This window comes from Oxyura jamaicensis, chromosome 3 (assembly GCF_011077185.1).
Source record: "Oxyura jamaicensis isolate SHBP4307 breed ruddy duck chromosome 3, BPBGC_Ojam_1.0, whole genome shotgun sequence".
In the NCBI taxonomy this organism is placed as follows: domain Eukaryota; kingdom Metazoa; phylum Chordata; class Aves; order Anseriformes; family Anatidae; genus Oxyura; species Oxyura jamaicensis.
In genome coordinates, this window is record NC_048895.1 from 51,138,354 (window position 1) to 51,160,722 (window position 22,369).

Consider the following 22,369-nt stretch of genomic DNA (forward strand, 5'->3'; position numbering starts at 1 on the left):
GGGGAGCGGCCTGACTGAGTTCTCCACAGGCTTGTGAGTTCTGTGTGAGGTGTTAATTCTGCCTGCCCTCAGGGTTTGAGGACAGCTAGCTGGGCCTGCCAGTTGTAGGGTTAAAGGCCTTTTTCTTTCCTCTTTCCCCTTCCACAGATGCAGGGATCTCTCACTAGATTGTCTTGGCTTACAGGTGATTGTAAGGACTGGGGAGAACAGGTTGTCTGGGGCAGTCCCAGATCCGGGTATTACCAGCAGAAAGCCTCCAGAGGCTGAGCAGGGGAACCAAGGGCACACGCACGTGTTTTGAAAGCCCCCAAACAGCTGTGGGAGCTTGGTGGAGAAGAGCTGTCTGCTGTGGCTTAGGGATGTTTTCTGTTTAAGTACTGGGAATTATCTGTCTATGTGGTTTCCATTCAAACCAGCTGGCTAACTTCAGGGAACAGAAACCACGATGTGATTTTTTGGAGGGAAGCTAAGGTATGCAGGGTGCAGGCCGGCCCTGCTGGCTGAGGCCACCTGGATGATTCCTGAAACGTTTTGTGGCCAGCGAGTTCCAAGCAGACAATAACGCGATGGCTGGCAGCAGCGGGCCCTGCGTGGCAGGCTCTGGAGCAAGCTGGCAGCTGTCCCTCACTGCACGGTTCCTGTGACAGGGTGACAAGCTCCGGGGATTTCGAGTGTGGAATTAAACAGCAGCACAAAGAGGTAAATTAAAATGCCCAGAGGAAATATCTGAATTAATATCCTCGCTCCAGAAAGGGGTGCTAACCTGTTCTGACTGAGTTCAAAGGCTTCAGCGCATCCAGGCCTTACACGTCAGGAAGTGTCAGTTCCAGCTTAAACAACGTGGTGTGCAATGGATGGATTCAAACGTGGGATTTAAGGTGGATTTGTGGGTTCAAATGATTTACCTTGTGACCTCTGTTCGGGTCTTCAACCGTTTTCCTACAGCTGTGGGAAGTGCACAGGCACTTGTAAGGCCCTCTCACACCCCTTTGCCTTTTCTGTTACCAATACACACTTGTGTGCCCTGAGTGCCTGCAGCAAGTTCTGGGTTTCCATGCCTCAGCCAGCTGTGAGGAAACCAGCTTGGGCTAAACCTGGGCCCTGCACAGGCAGAAATACTATAAACGGCCCATCCCTGTCCTGTTTGCCTCCAGCATTTCATCCCTGCCAGGTGGAAGCTGCCTGTCCATGCAGCAGCTCCAGTGCTCCGAGTCTTCCTGAGTAGTGCTCTTGTTGTGCTCCTGCGCGCGTGGCAGGGTGCTACTGAGACACCCCTCAGAACGTGCTCAGGAGTTACAAACCCCGTTTCTTTAAGTAGAGAAATTAAAGGGCATGGTTACTGCTGAAATGTGTGCGGCGGAGCTCCAGACTCACATTGAAAACTGACTGAAAGCTTCTGCTGGGGGCAATGGAGAGAGCCCGCTTGTCTCATCAAGCCAAACTTGGAAACGTGAATGACTTAATCCCCTGCCTTTTAAACAGCCCTCCGTGTTAGCAACAACAGATTCGTTTTGTAAAGACCACTGACTGTTTCTCTGAGATCTCACTTTCATCTTTTAATGTGTCTTTGTAGTCCAACCATTTTCACTCTGCGCTTCTGAGGAACTGACCTGCTGCGTATTCTTGAAAGCATTCCCTGAAGTTTCTGAGAAGGTGAAGTCTCATTTTCAGCCATGTTTAGGCAGGTATTTGCAACTTCCTTATTATGAACAGATTAAGTAGCTTGTTTAGCGTGTTCCACCAAATCCTTTTTTTTTTCTCTATAGTGAAGAAAAGGCACTTGAGGTTAATCGGTAACTTTTGTTTCAGGTGCCTTATGGACCACAAGGGCGGTCTCAAAGCCCTCTGGTTAGGGAAATGGGTGGTTCAGAGCACCAACTTTGTGACTGCAGTACTCTGATAGAGCTCAGGAGCAGCTTATCACCCCAAGGACAGTAGTTTCTTGGGCATGAAATTAGCTTCTGGGGGTGTTTTCCCCATGGTCCCTACTTCCCACTGTACTGCCTAGTTCCCCATTCTTTCCAGTCCTATGCAGTCAGGTCTCCTGCTCCCCCTATATCTGCATTGTTCAGTCATTTGTTTTGAATTTAAATACCATAAATATATTTCGTTTGTGTGTTAGGTGATGGTAGTTGTGATGAACTATGGTAAAAGTTCTTGTTCTGTCATTTTTAAGATGAGATTTTATGTTTTAAAACATATAAAAACTAATTTCTATGTTGGCTTTTTGTGCTGATTCAGTTCAGTGCTCTCAGTGTTTGCGTTGCAGAGGTCTGGTATAACATTCAGTGCTCTGCAAGGGGTTCTGTTGTATTACACATGCAGTTGTAGCCTTGCATTCTTGCTTCCTGATTTAAGTAACTACTAGTTAAAAAATATTTAACAAAGGTGCTTCTACACATTTCCCCCCCCCGCCCCCTGGTCAAGCTAATTGCTTTGTGGACTTTTATTTTCCCCATAGCAATCACTACATATTTTTTGCCTGTGTTTGGTCCATACACCCATCAGCTCTTTGAATCGTCTTTGTTTTTTCCCTGTGCTTTTACTCTTTTAGCTTTTGCCAGTAGAAACCAAAAAATCAGGTTCCTGACGCTCGTGACAGCAGCAAGCGTGGACCTTTGTGCTGCGCGGCTGTCAGCCTGCTGAGGCTACTGGAAAGGCTCTGCTTTGTTCGGGCAGCGTTTGTGCTGCTGCTGGTCACTGCCTCTGACTCGCTCTGCAGTTTGGGATTGGAGCCTTTATGCTTTATTTAGGATTTTTAAAAGCAAATGGAGCATCACGTTGACCTATCTCAGCCTTTTTCTTTTGTAAATGTGCTTCTGGAACTGCCATCGTCATGCAGGGCTATGGAAAGGCTATGGGGGTGTTCAGGCTAAGACCACTGCAAAACCAGGCAGCGTGCAACTAGCAGCATGAAAAAAAGTAGGTTTCTAATTACAAAGAAAGCTCTGGTAAGCATTTCTTGTTAGCTGGAAGTAATTTGTACACTGAAGTGTACATAAGCTGGTCTGAAAGGCGCAACAATTTAAAATATAAAAAAGCATTCTAACTGAAGTCATTCATACCTTGATCAACACGAAAACACGCTGACAAAGCTTGTAATGACCTCTCCTAAGAGTAATGCCCACAGGTGTATGCTATCAAAACAATCAGTATTCTCTTCTTGTCTGGCTAAAGGACGTTGGTAATTAAAAACAGCTGGAAGGAGCAAGTTACCTGACAGACTCAGCCCTGGGAGCTGCTGGGGAAGGACTAGGGGAGTGGTGCTGGCAGCGGGCGAGGGCTGGGAGCAGCCCCAGGAGAGGGGCAGCACCCGCAGTGCCTCGGCAGCGGTGTCTTGGCACGTTTTTTTCTGCTGGTGCTTGGGTGTGCTCCAGTGCAGGAGCTCAGCATCACTCGTTTGAAGTCTTGCAGCTTGTAGAAAGTGAAATGTTATTGAGATGCATATGAATTCCAGCAGCTGCCAAGGCAATCTCACACGTTGCCAACTTCGTCTTGCTCTTAATCTAGCTGAGGATGCCCACGTTCCTGGTGAGGTGCAAGCCTTTTTTAAATTCCAGTCTAGCTGTGGAGTTTCCAGTTACTTTCACAGGCTGGTCTGCATGGCAGCAAATGTCCCCACCTAGAAAGAGAAGTCCCTGGGAAGACTGACCGCAACATACTGATAGCGTTGTCCTGTGCTGTGCTTGCTGTCAGGGATTTTGGTAATACGAGCAGTACATGCACGGTGAGAAAAAATGACTTGTCTTGCTGCTATGGGGAGATGGTGAAGGATTAGCTGTTTAAACCCCAAATAAAGCAAAATCAATGATTTTTCAGTAATGGGGGATTTATACCTAGCAGGTGGGCAGCACATCTTTCTTAGAAGGCTGTATTTATAAAGTAGTCTTTTGGGGCTTGTGCTATGCGCTATGCCTGCTGTAGGCTGTGACGGAAGAGAGGCTGCGCTCCCACGTTGGAAATGGAGAATACCAGCAGAAAGACTCCTGGGCCAAAAAAGTGCTGCAGTACAACCAGCCAGGCTTTGCCTAACGCGGCAGGAGGGCCCTGGCAAGCAGCACTGCCAACCCTATTCCCTGGAGGCCAGCGCAGCCACCTCCGCTCCGGCTTGGTGTGCAGCTTGAGTCCTGCTCTTCAGACAGGTGATGGGTGAAGATGGGAGTTCTGGCCCTCTTCTTCTCAGTCCTCCTGCAACCAATTGTCTCTACACCTCCCCCCACCGTGCACATCCCACCTTCTAAGTCCCTTCTACAGAGCCTTTTTTATGTGCTGCCACGGGCTTTCCTACCTGTTGAGAGGAATGTTACACAGAATTTAGCTGGTAGCTGAAAATAAATGCAATGCAGGAGATGTAAGAATAAAATAGGTTTATTAGAGCTATTTTACATAAATTAAACAAGACCAAGCAACTCAAAGAGCTATCTGTATGCCATGGCAAGATTTTTGTGGACTTGGAGTTACTGAAGTACAAAAGACGACATACAAAAAGATGCATGCCTCATCTGCCTCTGGTTTTATTGGGACCCATGATGAATGCGACATCCTCGGACGGTCTAACGAGATAGACAGCACGGTGTCTATATGTAGGTATATATCACATGTACTGTACACAATTTACTGTTAACACATCTGAAGTTCACTCACACATATCAATTACTTGCTCTAATTCTAGGAGGATTTTGCTGGGGTGGGGACACGTCGCTGAAGCTTTCAAGCTTTGCAGGGAGCTGGGTTAACCAGCATGGCTCCCAGGCTCCGGGGAAGCAGGGACAGGGCTCAACCGCTCTGCTAGAGGCAGCAGTTGCACTGACCGTGCCTGTTTGGCTACCACTGACTTTGGTTTTCACCCCAACAGAACTTCCAACACCGCAAATCCGGCCACTGCTAGTAAAGCTGGGTCTGGTGTCAGAGAAAAGCTGCGGCCCGCTGCTCTTTCATGAGGTGGAGCGTGCGGAGCTGGGGGTGGAAAAGGCTCAACAAGCCACGAGCCCCGGGGAGAGATGCAGCTCCGGGATCGCACCCAACAGCTGTCGGACACTGCTAAGTCCAAACTCATCCTCTACTTGTGTTTTCACTTTAGGAAGCATGGCTCTGTTAGCTGCACAGAGGTTCAAACTACAGATGAAAAATATGATCTGTTCCTTAAATCCCAAATTTCATTACAAAAGCTGGTGCATAGATGGTGATTGCTTTTAATTAATAAAGCAAGACAAAATTATTTCATGAAACATCTCCCTGTGTATCGTGTGGGCGCGCCCCCGGACCCAGCGTGGAGCGTGCTGGTGGCAGCAGGGCGGTGATGAGCTGCCCTCTACGCCCCAACCAGTGCCATGGGGACCTGCTGCCTTGGCTGCCCCAGCACAGAGCCCTGGGGCCTGGCTGCCACAGGGAGGGCGAGGGCACCCCATGTCCCCGGGGGGTTCTCTACCTGGTGGCATCTTCTACAGAGTCAGCCGGAGCCACCTGCCAGAGCCTGAAGGCTTCTGAGTTTCTGAACATGGGCACCCGCCCACATCTTTACTTCTTCAAAGGGGGAGAACGCGTTCCTCACCTCGGAGGCTTCTACATTTGAAACTTAACTAAAGACTTTGGTCCTTTTTTAGAGGCAGAGGTATATGGACACAGGAGAAAGGGGAGAAAACGACAGAACTAGATCTGATTTTCAGAGATACATCCCGTTGATGAGGTAATCGGACTCTTCTGATGTAATGGGTCGAGCTTTTTTAAGCTTCTGTCTCACTAAACGCAGCCTGCAAGCAACCATAAGCAGCAGTAAAGCGGTGATGGCCAAGCCTAAGGCCAAAGGCAGTACAGCACCTGCAGAGAGGTTAAGACAGATCATGCTTTATTTAGTGCAGTGGGAAAACAGTAGAGAAAACCTCAACATTTTCTTTAAAAACACAGCTGGTCTGTCAGCTAGGTGCTAATATTTGGAGAATAGCACACTGAGAAACTAAACTGTGTGATCACATGCTGAGAACGGGTCAGAACATGGAAGCGCACTGTCCAGTCCTTGATAATAGCACCTGGGTCTGCATTACCTGACTGAAAATCTCCAACGTAATTCAAAATGAATTCACAGTCAGTCCTACCTGTTTCTGGGACTGGGTGACCACCTCCAAGCTGATCCCTCTTTGGCACAGTTATGCCATTTCCATTTTTATCATCTGTTTTTTTCCCTGAGGAACTGTTATCTGCATAAAACGAAGCAAGACAAATGAATATTGCAGTTCAGCAACTCAGGAAGTCTTAGCCACAGGACACTGAAATCAAGTAACATGAAAGCGCTTGAATTTAGAAAAAAATAGTTTAAGAACTGCTGACTCTTACCGTGTAATTTATTTTTTTAAAATAATGTGAAACAAATACTAAAATGTAAATTCATTTTTTTTTGCATCACAAACCACAGTGCATCTCAACAACCCAAGTGGGGTCACTTTCCCTGAAAAAAAAGTTATAATTTCTCTCTTAAAAGCTTTCATCACGGGGTATAAACCACTATGAGCTAAAACATTACTGAAGCAGTTACATATAGCTGAACATAACTTGAAATGATCTCATTTTACCTCCATCCTTATAGTCTGTAAAGCAGGAGATGCAAAGGTTGGCTGCCCAAGCTACCTTAATTTTGCCTGTTATCTGTCACGTATAACAGCAGAACTAAGTACTTGGAAGACATGAAAATATGTGGGGAAAACATTTGAAAAACGATAACTTCGTCACTTTAGCTGCGTGTGGCAGAGAAGGTGCAACAGAGCACTGTTTGTAATGACACTAGAGGAGAGCGCACAGGCTTAGCTGCCCAGAAATGTTCACCCTGGGAGCCCAGACTACTGCAGTTTTGCTTCACAAGATCAAAGAGAAATGCAGCTGGGACTCCTTCCTACCCTCACACTGGAGTCCTGCACTGATAGCTATGGGGCCACTTAATGCAAGACTGACAGCTTAATCCAATGCCTTCACGATAATCAGTTCGCCCCACTGGTGCTGCTTTGACTCGAAGTACTAAGCTCACCTGTGAGATTTTGTCAGGTAACTCTAGAGAGTTGGAGAAAGAAAGACGTTTTCCCTGAGGTGATGTAATTTTGATAAATTTGGGCTTCTTGCCTGCCTAGTAATAATTTTAACAATATTAGATTAAAGCATGTTATGTGGGCTAAGTTTTATTTTGACTCTCTCTTCATTTTCTATTCTGTGCCTAGGAAATCGCAATTTATAGCCCTTTCTGGTTACCCTACATTTCAGCTCTAAGTAGTAGCTACTGCTGTAGCTCACTGATGCCTCCACAGTGAGAACATGACTAAGGCCTGGGCACTCAGTCAAATGCTGTAATCCCATCCCCGAACAGTGCTGCAGAACAGCTGGTGCGGAGAGAGGCACAGACCCTGTGCCAGGGGAATGCAAAGCTGTTACGGTGATTTATACATTCCAGTTTGCTGCGCTGGGAAGTGAAAATCTTCAGACTGCTTATGGATGCCACCTGTCTACAGCACTGTGGCTGCTAAAATGGCTACTGATGCTTAGGAACTAGCCCACTGCTCACCCCAGTGTACTTTGCTGCCACTGTATTTTTGTTGTATTCATTTACAAGTGCAGCAGTGCCAGAGTATGCATTTTGGCTCGAGAATGCCCCTGCAAATGATGCCAGGGCATACTGGAGGCAGCCACGCAGAACTGCTGCGCTGGCCTTTGCAGGAGATGCAGTCTGGGTTACCTCACTCTGCCGTTACGTCTGCGAGGGGAAAGGACTCCTTTACTAACACTGAATTCCTCTTCCTGCATCCACTCCCAGCTAAGGAAGAAAACGTTTGGTCTTCTAGCTTGGACAAAAGCAAATCATGAGGCTGTTACAAAAGGCTCTGTGCACTGAGCTCCCACGGTAGTCCGTAAGTCAGACCTGGTGTTCCCCTGGAGTCACGCTGCTGTAGAGAAACCCCACTGGAAAGGCACGCAGAGCAAGGCTCACCCGTTGTCCACAAAGAATTACTTTTTTATTTTATTTTACTGTTTATAGACTTCCTGTTAGGCCAGGTAGAAGTTTCCAACACTCTGCAACTTGAATTTGCATATTTTCACATTTTTATATTTAAGCATAAATCCTTAAAAAGCCTGTATCAAATCAAAGCCAAATTTGCGAGGCTACTGGAGTAAAGAAACAGGCTAAGGGAAATTGGGAACAGATAAATCATTAGGAGAATATGGGGTTCTGGGAGAGATTTCCCTTGGTATTACCCTCACACAGAGATAAATATGGTATTCCTTGACATAGAGATCCATTTATTGGATATCTTCATTCTTAGAGACAAAAGGTAGAAAGGTCTTTACTGATATTGTAACCAGCACTGTAATTAAAACAGGCGTTAAAAAAGATGCAAATGCCAACGAAGTAAGACAGAGTTAGGCCTGATATGAGCTCCCCCCAGTGGAGGGAGCGCTGGAACCTGTGCTGCCCCTGTAAAGCCATATCCCTTAACATGCATCTTAAATAGACAGCTTTTCACCTTTGACATTAAAATCATTAAAACTCATTCATGAGTCTGATTTACAACAGTGTGTCAGGAGCCAAGATGCTTGGAAAGTCAGCTCTAAGCCAACAAGCAATACGAATGTCCTGGTCCACCGAAGACCTTTACAATGTGACTTGGAGGCACAGAATCTGCCTTGGCACCAGTGCGAAGTCTGGCATACTGTCACAGGAAAGAATACATCGCAGGACAGGATTCCAGCCACTGGCATGGCTGAACTTCTGAGGCTGCTGCTAGGATTTCTGCTCAGTGCTGCTTACCTCCCCTCGGAATTTGCATAGCAGTTACTGCTCTCCTGAACACTTTTCCGGGTGCACTGCTCAGAGCTGCTTCTTTCTGTCTCTCCTAACAAAGTCATTCTCTTTGCAGCAACGGGTCTGACAAGGCTACCAAGTGAGGCAGGGTAACCTAAGACTGTGTGTGAACACAGTGGCTGTCTTGCTTTCAATAATCACTGGCTAAACCACACACACGCCTGGAGGAAGGACAAGTAGTCAGGATGCCCAGGGGAGTGTTATCACCACTAAGAAACGATTTTGTCCTCCGCTTTCTCCTCGCATTATTTTAAACCAAGTCAATCATCCTAGCAGGGAGCTGGCCAAGTCCCATCTACTTCTCCCTTTGTCTGGACCAGTTATCCAAGATAAGCCACGTGCACATGCACACAGAGTACAAGTCATTGTGTTTTTGTAGCACCTAATTATTAAATCTGGTCCGTGATCTCCTTCAGATGACAGTGATGGACAGAAACTTAATTCAATGCATCTGGATGCATTTTTAGGAATGGGTTAGATGTCTGTCAGGTCAAGTCCCTAACAACTGTGATGCTTGCCAGTGAGGCAGGACTTGAACTTCTTCTTTGGATCTCTATGTATCATTAATGTACCTCTATGGATTTTAAGTATCTCCATAAGGAAACAAACTCATGGAAATTTTGGCAGCTGCCCTTCAGTCCCAGGTACCTAGTGTCCCTTCATGTCCCACCACATGCACCTTTTTGGAACTGATCCGTAGGCTATTTAAAAACTTGCTGAACTGTTTGCTGCCTATTTGGTTAAAACTATTGCGTTACTGCTCCTTCTATTCTACAAGCAAATCCTTATGTATCGTTCAACTGAAGTTAAATTTTGGCTGAGCCTTGTCAAAAGCATTAAGGACAGACATGGTCAGCTGGAAATCTTGTTTACAATTACAGATTTTGCTATTCTTTTTTTTTTTAAGTTTCATAATATTTTTTTTTCTTTTATTGTTTACCTGCTGGGTAAAAGCCTACTTCAAGAACAAAAACTATGCAAGCAAGTCACTGTGCAAAAGGGCAAACACTGAAAATGACTACACAGAAGAGCCGCTCTTACACACACTTCCAATTATAATCTTGGATTGTAGGTGGCCAAGCTTGGGGACCTCAGTTCTGGTTTTACTTCTGGATTCACAAGCCCAATGGCTTTTAAGACACAGCAGCTGACTTTCCACAGGAGTTTGCAATGGCCTTTGGCAAAGTGATCTGTAGTTTGGGTAGCCCTGTATCAGGTGTTGCTCAGAACTGTAACAGCCAAATGGATTTGGGGCAGACTGCAGAGTTTTAAACTCATTCCGACAAGAAGCACTGAGTTCTTTTACACTGACAGAAAAGGGGGAAACATCTCAGACAAGATTTTGCCATAAGTATCCACTTATTCACTGAGGGAGTTAAATTCTTGAAGATTATTGTTTCAGTCCCTTTGCGGTCTCCACAGATGAAATACAAGAATCTGAAGAACCATCAAAGTGTGAACTAGGGAAGTACTCTTTACGAGAGCCAATAGCAGAGGGCACTGAGCACTGCTTTATTGTAAGAAGAAAACAAAACTGTGTTTATAATTAGCTGCATCGCGGGGAGCAAGAATCACTCTGAACTCTGAAGAAACAGAAGTGGGAGGTCTTGCACTCATTTTAGGCTCTGTGAACAGAGTTTGGCTTTCATTCAGTTGCCATTTCAGGTCATTTTAATTCACCAGCAGGAACCACCTTTAGCTGCCTTAAAAGGCACACCAATTTCACTGCAGCTTCTGGAGTTCTACCAAGGCAATGTTTGGTGATTGCCTCCTGTAACATCCCTACACACTGACTCACAACAGGCTTGCAGCCAGTACAGAGAATACGACTTAGGGACTTGGGATTGTTTGTTACCAAAGACTGAGCCTACTCTATAGCAATGAAAGACTTCTCCTGCCCTGAATATACAATTCAGAAAAAAGCGCCTATGATAATCAGGGTTATTTCTTCAGGGAAGAAAAAAAGTCATCAGTTACTACCAGAAGAGATGCAACTGTTTTCAGTCAAGTTGAACAGTACATTATGTTCTACTCAAGGTAAAACCCTGTAAATATAAAGATTCCCATATATCAGCTTACACAGATGAACCTGTTTCTATTTAGCTCACTGCATGCTTTGTTCCTTAGGCTGCATTTTTTTCCTAGTGCTTCTACATTCTAACTTTCTCTTTGCAGCTGCTAAGAACCAGACTTGACAATTATAAAGCATTACCTAGTTGTAACTTACCTATTGCAAGCTTCTTTTGCATTTTTTTACATTTACAAAAGTTTACTCTTAGCCAGGCACCAAAAGACAGTTTAAGACCTTTCTTCCTCAAGACAGGATGATTTATTGAAACTGATGCTTTTCAGCTCTTACCTGGCACAAATCCACTGTTTTGTTTCTTTGGTCCCTGAGAAAGCGATTGGTTAGACATGTCTGCATCCAGTGGAAGGAGCGGCTGGTTTCTGACAGTGGCTTTCAGGGTGTTTTCTGCAGAGTTTTCATCTGTATTTTCAGTCAGTCCTACAGTCCTTTGCTGGGTAGTGCCAAAGGCTGCGTGAGTCACTGTCTTCCTGCCTTGGCCGACTATGTTAATAGAAACAAAAATCCATTTTTATATCGGATTGAAAGGAATGGGAATATTCTGATAGAAAACCCTAAACATGGGCCTTCAGGTAGACTAAACAAGTTTACCCGGTTCAGACATACGATGAAATGTGATTTCCACATACATAGCAAGTTACCAATCACCCACCATTCAGCTACTGAGCAAGAGTATGCCTAAAGTGAAATCCAGCAACTGAAATGTTCATGGGAGAGTGGTTAGCCACCATGCCAATTCAGCCTCTCATCATTTTTGTTCACTTTGCTGAGCACAGGCACACGTTGGGGGTGAGTAATGAAAACTAACAGTGCAATGGTGAATCAGCTGGTTGCCCTACACACCCAGATTTCCAGTGTTTCGGATTCTGGTAAGGTGCACAGCTGCACTTTGAAGTGTACCTCTGAGACACCCTTTCAGATCAAGACAGGAGTCCTTGTCTCCAGAATCACTACACAGGTAAAAAACTGATCTTGTAAATGTTGAGAACTGTAACTCAAAATCTGTTATTCAGGGACTTTCGATAGTTTTGATACGCTTTGTAACAAAATGGAAATGATTTCTGAGCATTTCCTCAATGCTGACATGAAACAGTCCCACATACCAACGAATGGTTCTATGCTGGGAGCAAGCTGCTTGTTCAGAGGAGGAGAAGCCACAAAAGGGGCATCATTTCCCTCTGGTTGTACAGTCTGCAGTTACTTTCACAATCTATTGTCCCACAGGGCACTTACGGTTCTGGCAGAAAGTTTCGTCGGAGCCATCAGGGCACTGTTTCACACCATCGCAAGCAAATGTGATGTCGATGCAGCAGCCATCATCACAGATAAACTGGTAGCGAGAGCAAACCCCGACACAGGCTATTGAGAAACAATTCCCAAATTACCAAGAAAGAAATATGAACAGTAAATACTGAGTCAATGACTAAAATCCGCAGCAGCCAGGAAAATGCCAAACCACACTGTGACAAGAAGGACCATGGACAAAGCTGAAGGAAGGTCAGGCCCAGCTACATGACACTATATTGACAGAGAAGCTATCACAGCTAATCATTGTTCCTTGCTCCCTTATCACTCTTCTGGAAATCTCTGTACTACAAAACCACTCAACCTGGAGGCTGTAGCACCCTACAGTCCATGCAGCACCCCTGCAGTGCGTTAAACTCCGCCAGCCTATGCTGGAAAGGGATCTTTGAAGGGTTAGAAGACCTAGGACAGTCCTGAAAAATATTTACATGAGCTCTGTGTAGTTGGAACTGCCTTTCTCCAGCATGTAATTCCTACTACATACTCATTCTGTGTTTCTGACAGTTTCTTACAGACAAACCTGTGGACTATACGGAATCTCTTATGGCATGCTTTCTGTAACCTAATTAAAATACTAAAAGAGTATTTGTCCTTTATCCACATGAACAATCCCTTGACTCCAATACAGCACCTGCCAGGGCAGGACTGAGCACAAGGTGTTACAAGCAACCTTCACCAGAGAATTGACTGCTGCCTGCTTTATACTAAATAAATACTAAAGCTATTATAGCTTATTTAGTATTTAGTATTATAGCTTATTTAGTATATAGCTGCCTGCTATATACTAAATAAATACTAAAGCTGCCTGCTTTAGTATTGAGATTCCTCTGAAACAGAGGATATCCCTGGATGTTTCACAACTGCAGTTATATTCTAAAAGCTTTCCTGAAACCCATTCTGACCTTGTAATTACCAGGTGTTTACATACATGCTTTTCTCCTTCCACCAGCAGTGTATTTCATTGCTTGTGAAGCGTTATCAAATTCACTGTTTGGGTAGAGTTGTAAAAGCAAATCGATTTGCATGAGCAAATCACAGCCTTTGGTTGTCACACTGCTAAGCACCAGAACAACAATTTTTAAAGCTGAACAATGCTAATGGAAGTATGGCAGGAACACAAGCGTATGGTTAAACCCCCCAAAACTGTACTTTGAAAATATATCTCATTAACTTCAGTCCTAGCAATAGCACACGTGCTGCAAGCATTAAGGCACTGTGCTCTCATTTAACTATGGCAGTAGCACTTCAATTGCAAACATACTTGGGTGAATGAGAAGAAGTAAAAAGGCAGCAAATCCTCCACATGCTCCACCCAAGAGATACCACAGATGCCCACAGCAACAAATAAACAAACCTCTCTGGCTGCTTTAGCTGAAATAAACGCTAATGAACACAATTCTACCATCTATTACTAGAATGCAGGTATTATTAACAGACTCATAAGTGGATTTATATAATGTCCATTTGTTGCCACTGGGACAAACCTTTCATGTAGTGATACTGAACTGCTGCAGAGCAAGTTTTCACTGGGTCTGCTGAACACAGTGATGATGCCAGTTTATCCTTTACTTTGCACCAAAACAGCAGACCTATATTAGCAGCTTGCTAATTGCAGCATAATTAAAAGTTATGTTAAGAGCCCAAAACCAACAGCCACAGACGTCTATCTTCCTTTCTACCTTTTATGCTTTTTTCATGTTTCTTAAGCTCAGAGTTTAAAAATGATGGGTCAATTCCAGTTTTGGTTGCCACAGTAACATAAGGCTTCACTGTTTAACAAACATTACATAGAAAAGCTTAAATGCATGAAAACAAGAAACCATCCCACCTTGTTGACTCCAGATGCAGGCAATAATTTTATTAGTCTGTGAGTCATACCTCCTATTAACTGCTTTGACTTGGGTCTTCCCTATAGCACAATCCCTGTCCTGTTGCACGAGCTATCTGACTATACAACGAAAATTAAGACGTGTCAGATGCATATGGCAGCATGCATTTCTCCAACCTTGCCTGCTTGTTAGCAACACAGGGATTAACATTGAAAAACTTCAAGTATTATTGCTCTAACAAACATGATATTTGCTTCCTCAATTTGAAACAGCAACTCAAAACTGGATGAGGTTTTGTTACACAATGAAGATGATGGAGATAATATGATAGAAATGGGAGTAAGACTTCTGGCTCCATCAAGCCCCTTGCTCTGAGCAGCGTACCCTGGGTATGACATGGCCAAGGACTGCACTCAGCTTCTCACCTACTGCAGAATGAGCCATAGGAAGAACAGTCACAGAGACGTTATCCGAACTCCGCTGACCAGCAGTGTCTGTCACGGTTAGCTGGAAAATATATGTGCCTTCCTGAAAGTGAGACAGCTTCAGTGTTCCTGGTTGTGGTACCTGATAACAGAAAAACAGAGAAAAAAGTCAGACTGGTATAAAGGATCTGTCCGTAATTTCTAGGACTAGGTAGATCATTTCTGCACAATGTTTTTCATACAGATTAAATACTTCCCTTAAGAGACCCAGAATTTTCAATAAATATGTTAGTAGAGTCCCAGACCTAGCTTTATTGCTACGTGTATTGATAAATTCATTTTTCTCTTCTGAGAAGTTAATTTCCTAACCTGAAATTTCTTTCCTTTTGTATTCTATTCTTCTTCCCTTGTATTTATCCAAATGCAGTGTTATCTAATCATTCTGCTGATTACCTCCTTATGATGAATATGACACTTCAGAATTTTATTCTTTATTGTATTACAGAACTAAATATGACCTAAGCAACGTCTGTTGTTCTTCACCATGGCTACTGGGAGAGCAAATATGTAATTTAAAACTCATGAACCACAGAGTCCAACTCTCTTCTCAGTGCGCATCCAGAGAAGCACCACTGACTTCAGAATACACTATTCTTCCCGACAACCTTTGTGCTCTCCTCTTTCTCTCTCTTCTGCCCTTAAGGATGCCGGAGTGTACCTCCTTTGTTCAAACTTTAGCTCAGACTAGACAGTAACTTTCCAGATGATCAGCATTAAACAAACAAACAAACAAAACAGACCAACAATTGCCTGTAACTGCCAGAGCTTTGCAGCTACAGCATGTGGATAGAAATCTGAGAAGCAAATTATCCTTAAGCTAATCAGTCACAATAGAAAAAAAAATTCCACTGGCTTCCCTCTACAATACGATAAGACATCTTTATAGCAGTCTTTCCCCTCCTGTGCTTTCTGTTTATTTTTGATACATACGTGCAATGCAACAGCTGCCTTTTATCTTAAATAAACACAATCTCATTTTCCCTTGCAGCTATGGATTCATGTACAGTTCATTAAGAATAGATTACAAGAAATCCACTAACCTCAGGATAGCAACAAAAGCACTAAGGATAGCAAATGAAGACTGTACGAATAATCACAATTATTAACTCTACTAAAAATTAAACTACCATGGAAAACCATCCATGTACTTATCTGTGGGAGAAATCCCTGCTCATCTGAACACAATAAGAAAGTATCTATTTAAGCATGAGCCTGTGTCAGAATTGTTTTCATTTATCAAATATAAAGAAATCACCAACACGAACGTGAATTTTGCAGGTTTAAATAAATAAAGAACTGGTCTCAGACTTATTGAGTGAATCTGAGTAAAAATAAACATATGAACTTTAACAATATCTAGCAACTGTTCTTAAAGCAGCACTCGACTTTTCTATGTATTATGCTGTTTGCACTCCTTATGAGAGCCTTTTGGCCTTTTAATTTTCAAGCTGATAAAATACTAAATGAACAAGCTCACAATGGTCTTTGATATAACAGTGTCAAATTGCAATGCAACCTCAAATAATTCAGAGTTGGCTGACTGTAGTAAGCCTTCCAAAGACATGGACCTTCCAGTAAAGATGAAAAGAATGCAGCATTTGGCTAAAATACTACTTTTGAATACTCCTGTTTTATTTTCTGCAAGGAGTATGGTTATAAAAATTACTTGAGCCTAAATTTCAGTAGCTATACACCAGGGAAACCAAACTGCCTTCTTAGAGTTCAATGAGCAGCGTTTCCTAACTATGGCATGGCGATCTTCAGCAATAAAACATTGCTTACACTACCCTGCAGGCTGACAAATAACCAGTTGCTCAACTAGTTTTTTCCATCTCCTGGATAACAATTGTAGGTTGCAACACATTCAGCCACCTCTCTGTGTTACGCAAAGCTCTAACTTGTTCCATCATTACAAATTTTGAATAACTTTGCTGATACTGGCAGTTTGTCCAGCTTGTGTTTGGTGTTACTGAGCTGAGTGGGCATAAGCAGCAACTGTCTGGTACTGCTCATGGTAGCAATGGCATGCCATGGCTTTTGGATTTGGAGCTGTTCCTATTGCTTATCCTGTCCTGTTTAAACTCTTCCCATCCATCGGCAGCATCTCAGCAACAGTAAGGCCTTTGGTATACACTCTCTCCCCCTTAACATGTCCCTCCTGCTCTAGTTAGAGTCCCCAGTGTGCCCTGAATACCACAGGCTACGAACAGACTGTCAGTTGAGACATTTTTCCTTTCCATTTCTGCTGCTCTTATAGCAGCCACAAAGAAGGGCATGATGCAGAATCTCTTGATGGTTAATTTAAAGTTGAAACTCAACCACAGCAGAAATTGTACAGGTATAATAAAATAGTATCTCTAGATACTTTACAAGGTCTACATCATGCATTTCTTTTGAGTTTCTCTGTAAGCATTGACAGAAGGCTGTTGGTAAAACTACATTAATTTCTGTAACTGAATTACTAAGGCGTCTCTAGCCTGGATCACAGAAGCTGAAAACAGAGTTCAGTAAGCACAAACAACGAGGAAAGAGAGCAGAGCTAAAATACAGTAGAATATTAGTATCTTTGTATTTGCTACTGGCTGCTACATGTCATCCTGGATATCACCGGACTGTAAAAACGACAAGAAATAAAAGCTCAGGTTGTACAGTCCTAATTTTGGTCTTGCTAGCCATATCCATTTGAATACATTTAGTATTATTAGCTCTACATTTAAACCTGTGCTATAACGAATACAACAATCTGCAAATAACTGGCTACATGTGGGGTTCCATGTGTACCTTCATTTCAACAGATGAGTCACCTTGAAGCAACGTCCATTCATACTGCACAATTCCATGGTCATCCGAACTTTCTCTCCCATCCAAAAGCACCCAGTCGACAGGTGACTGCAGAACAACATCTTGTCCTGCCTTGCACAGGGGAGGCTCATCATATTCTTCTTCAATGAAAAAAAAAAAAAAAAGAGAGGCTCAGTTATTTATCAGAGGGAATTGGGTGGTTATCTATATAAAACACATTCTTCTTGGTTAAGTTATTGATTCACAGCTGTGCGACTTCCTGAAAAAGAGAACAAACGCTACTCAGCACTCAGTAGCTACATTCTTAAGTCTCGGTTAGGGACCATTCAGTTAAACCACTTTAGCATGTCTGTAGCTGTTAAATGAATGTGCTGTCAGATGCTGCTGGGATGCTACTGCTGTCCAACCTCATACCACATGTTGAGAAACAAAAGCTCTTCAAAAGTTAAGCTTCCACTAAGCAAAATAACGAGTGTTTTCTTGTTGGAACAGCAGCTACAACATGAATGGAGATAAGAATATAATGTTTCTGTTCGTCTGAAGGTTTAAATATGTCAGAAACACCTACATAGTGCATGTCTTGTTAAGTGAAGTAGTATCTACCTATGTTTTAGTTCAGTTAACTGTTGAATATTCAGTGCTGTCTTCAGGAAATAACTGCTACATCGCAAACCTATTGCAAAGGAAACCTCTCCATGGTCATACAACATGACTGCTAGCATCAGTGTTGTGTTTTTTTAAATATTAAGGAAAATTGATTTAAATATGAATTACATGGTAGTTGCACAGAACACTGATGCTCAGCTCTGAAAAGCATCTCCTGAGCCCCAGCCTGTAACTTCCCTAGGTTTGGGTAGAGCTCCACGAGGAAAGACAAGGTGCTTCCTACCAGCGTAGGGAGTCTTCCTTTCCTGCGCTCCCATCCCATTTCCAGAGCCTGCTTGGGGGCACAGAACTCAACAGAGCAGTGGCACACATTTTCACCACTGACTGAAGGACAGACCTCCTCCTTGTTGCTTTTCTCTAAGACGCTCTTCTGAAACCATCACAGAAAGAGAGATGAAACCAAACACAAAAAAATCCAATGCAAATGCCTTAACGTAGGAAAACGTACGAGTAACTGAAACAGCATCTAATAATAGCATGAAACAGTTCCTACTGATCCAGCTGGCACAGGAAGCTTTGCCTCGTGTATACACAGAGTTCTCAAAAGCCAGGATGTTTAAAAAGCGCCATTTAGGTGCAAAAAAATACTGTTAATAAACACTGACATTGTGGTGCCAGGACAACTCTTACAGGGTAGGTATGAATTATGTGCAGTCTTTATATGATTATTTACTTTACCCATCACTGTCAAAAAGAGGCTGATGAACTCGACTGACCTGGGTCTGTATCAGCACAGCCCAACCTTCACCTCCCAACTTGGGAAGTGATTGCATGTCACTCATCTGCTTTAAACGACTTGATCAACTCCCTGCAGAAGCTCCAAGGCAGAGGCAAGCCCCAGTTTCCCCGGACCGTAAGTGATAAAGATGTTTTCTCTTCCTGGACTAACGTTACACTGCAGCAGCCTGAGCTATCCTGGCAGGAGCTGTGCTGGGCCAGTTTGTGCTGGGGCAATGCGCAGATTCCTTCCTGTCAAAGCTACCAGAACATTTTCAGAAAGGTAAACTGATGGCAAATCAACCTGTCTCTTGCTCTTGTGAAGAAAAAAATGGCCCGAGAGAGACATCTAGCATGGGAAGAGTCAGCCTCACGAGCTGAAGAGTTTTTCCACAGCAAAGTTTTGAACAAGGGAACGTATTATCTTGACAGAGTGAAATAGCCCCAAGTCTGGACAATGCATGCTTCTGAGAAGTCAGTGTAAAAAAGAAAGGCAGCATACTTGGGAGCAATCTACAACCACAGTTCACAGGAATAAAGGACTGTTAGCCACAGGTTAGTAGAAAAATCAAGCTCGTAAAGCATCTTTTAACTTCTTTCTAGCTTTTATTTAGATTGAATGTAAGTAATATGAAACCGATACACCAGGGCAACACTGAGATGCTGGAGCTGGCTGCTTGCTACTAAAGGGGCTATAACTTTATAAGCAACCCCTTTTTCTTAAGTGGGGGGAACACAACGGGCTTCATTTGTTCTCCTTCCCCCTTCATACAGGCTTGTCCCGCCAGCAATGAAGCTGCCAGCTAGTTGTCTGAATGAGGGCTTTGTTCACTACCGATGCCTAGTTTTCTTCAGTATCAGTTTACCTTAACATTGAATCCTCACTGCTCACCAGCAGTGCGTATCACAGATGGGACGTTACACAGCTCTCGTGAGGCATTCAAACCTTTTCTATGTCAGGAATTTTAAAATTTGCTGAACAAAGGCAAAAATGATTCACCTCTTCTTTCAGTACAGGCACATGGGTTTTCACTGTTAAAGCTGCACAAACTGCCTGAACGTGCTAAGTGAATCAACAGTTGAGCCAACACAAATTAGGTGTAAAAAGAAGGAAAAACCAGGGCTCTGATTTACCATGGAAAGGTGAGCCTCAGATATTCACCACACCACAGACTTTTCCAGTACACAGAGATGCACATGATCTGAAGAATACGCCTCTCTCATTACCCGCTTTTAGAACGAGATATGCAGTTGTTTTTGGCTTACTGAAGATCCTTAACACAAACACAACCAGAATGCCCTAGAGATCGCTGTATACTAATGCTCAGAAATATTTTGGAATTACAACGACACCATCTTTATGGATAGATGTTGGTTTGGGACTATCAAAGAGAAAACACAAGGAGACAACATCACAGTACTCTGAAAGAAAAGAACAGGTAAAATGCGATGCCCTCGTAACATAGTATCTTGAAATGCGTATTTCCTAGATTTCCCAAATTTGATCATGTGGTGACATAAGGGACAAAGAATCTATCCTCACTGCCCTACTATGCATTGTTGTCCAGATTAATTTTTCAATGTAATTCACGAATGCAGAGGTAACATGATATCAGACAGCAAAATAATTTAATCTGATTTATCTTTCCTGGTTTATGTCACAGCTGACAGATGTTTGAATAAAAGTTCATTCTCCTTTGTGGCCCTGCTTCATCTCCAGTTTAATTGCATCAAGAACTCATAATCTCCTGTTCCTGATACCACCCTCACCCACGAGGCAGACTTTTAAATAAACCCATCAGGACACAGAGCAATTTGCAGATTAGAAACATAAATTGCCTTGCTAACCCAGTGCTGATAGTCATGAAAGCTGCCAAAATGGCAAAGCTTTGGAATTCAAGATTTCCAATAGGTAGATTACCAATTGAATGACAGTGTGATCTTTATCGTGTCTCTAACTGCACCCTATGCTAGGATCAGATTGTAATGGGACTGAGGCAGTTCAAAATGATGAAAGATATCCAAAGATATTTTCAAGGGTTTTCAAAGATGCCTAATTCTCTGTGACTTTGATTTAAAAGCTAGTCTTATGCCTTCTATCTCCCAAGTGCATACATTGAGAGTTATAAACCACAATACCCAGAAATTAACAATACCACAGATCTAATAGTCACCCAGCTGTAAATGCTGAAGTCATACTTTGTGTCTCTCTAGCATCTGAAGCTTTCCTCACCTTCACTTCCACGGATTCTTCCCTCTAACTTTCTAGTTCATCTACCCAGGCACTTTGCAAAATATAGCTACGCATCTTAAACTCTTCTACAAAGTGATCCCCGGTTCTCTTTTACGTCCAGGAGCTTGGCACAGGCACTCATAACCTAGGCAGAACTGGAAGGGGAATCTGGGTTGAGGTCTCCCCTGCCAAGGGAACAATGGCAGAGGCCACCCGGACACTCTTCCTGATCACACCGCCACCAGGTTTTCCTTGCGTTGCCGAGTGATGAATCTACTCGGGGAGAGACATGAAGTGCTGAAGACAAAGACATTTAGGAATACGGGTGTTTAGGATATATGGTCAACAAAAGCAATGAAACAGAGTCCCGAATTAGGACACAACTGTTTAACAACCGAAGGCATTTGCAGGAGGTGGGAGAGGTAAGCTCATTGGATCAGATGGTAGGAAACTGACTCTATATTTTGAAGCACAGACCTCTATGGCTGTTTGCTCTCGGTAACGCTGTACTTAAACCCGCTTCGGGGCTGACCAAACCGCACCGTTTGATGCGGTTACACAGAGCCCCCACGCTCCCTCAGGACCACCTGCGAGCCACCCTTCTCTCCACCGGCCCGGGTCCAGAGGGACGTGAGCCTTCGGTGCTGCTGCGCGGCTCCCTGCCGGACAGCTCCACAGCACCCCGGTCCCTGCCGGGCCGCCTCGTCCCCCCCGCCGCCCCTCTCCCCGGAGGCCTCTCGGGACTTTCCCCGGCCGCAGCGGCGGGGCAGCAAATGGCGCCCCCCCGGCGGGGCAGCAAATGGCGGCCGCTCCCCCCCACGCGGAGCCATCTTGGCCGGGCGGCCCCCCCGGCGGGCTCCCCGCCGCCCCTTACCCGTCGGCGCGGCGGGCCGGCGGCTGTAGGTGCTGTAGCCGCGGTGCGGGGCGAAGCGGCAGACGGGCCGGCCGCGGTGGGTGCAGTTGAAGAGGTAGCAGCCCAGATCCGCCGCCCCCGCCGCAGCCCGCGGCCGCCCGGGCGCCTGCACCACGGCCAGCGTGCAGCGCGGCTCGGCGCAGCAGGCGTCCAGGCACTGCCGCCAGCCCGCAGCACCGCCGGGGGCCCGCAGGAAGGTGGCGCCGGCCGCGATGGAGTCCTTGGTGCGGATGATGGAGTCGGGCCTGGCGGAGAAGCCGCCGCTACCTCCGCACCGCTCGCCGCCGCCTCCTGCCGCCGCCGCCGCCGCACCGCTCGCCGCCACCCCCGGCGGGCCCGGCTCCTCCTGCTGCAGCTGGCGGCGGAACTCCTCCAGCAGCGACTCCACGCCCGAAATCTGCGAGCGCAGGTCGGCCAGCGGCGCCGCGCACCGCCCGCCCGGCAGCACGGCCCGCCCGCCCAGCGCCGCCAGCAGCACCAGCACCAGCGCCGAC

General features: G+C 44.7%; 1 protein-coding gene across 1 annotated transcript; it reads right to left on the minus strand.

Moving 5' to 3' along the window:
- Positions 1-4,350: 4,350 nt before the first annotated feature.
- LRP11 (LDL receptor related protein 11) lies at positions 4,351-22,368 on the minus strand (the record flags this gene model as incomplete). The annotated part of the gene is made up of 7 exons (XM_035320729.1): positions 4,351-5,817; positions 6,093-6,194; positions 11,199-11,408; positions 12,159-12,284; positions 14,485-14,626; positions 17,326-17,489; positions 21,846-22,368. Coding segments are annotated over 7 exons (1,422 nt in total), but the record flags the coding sequence as incomplete, so codon positions are not given.
- Position 22,369: the final 1 nt, after the last annotated feature.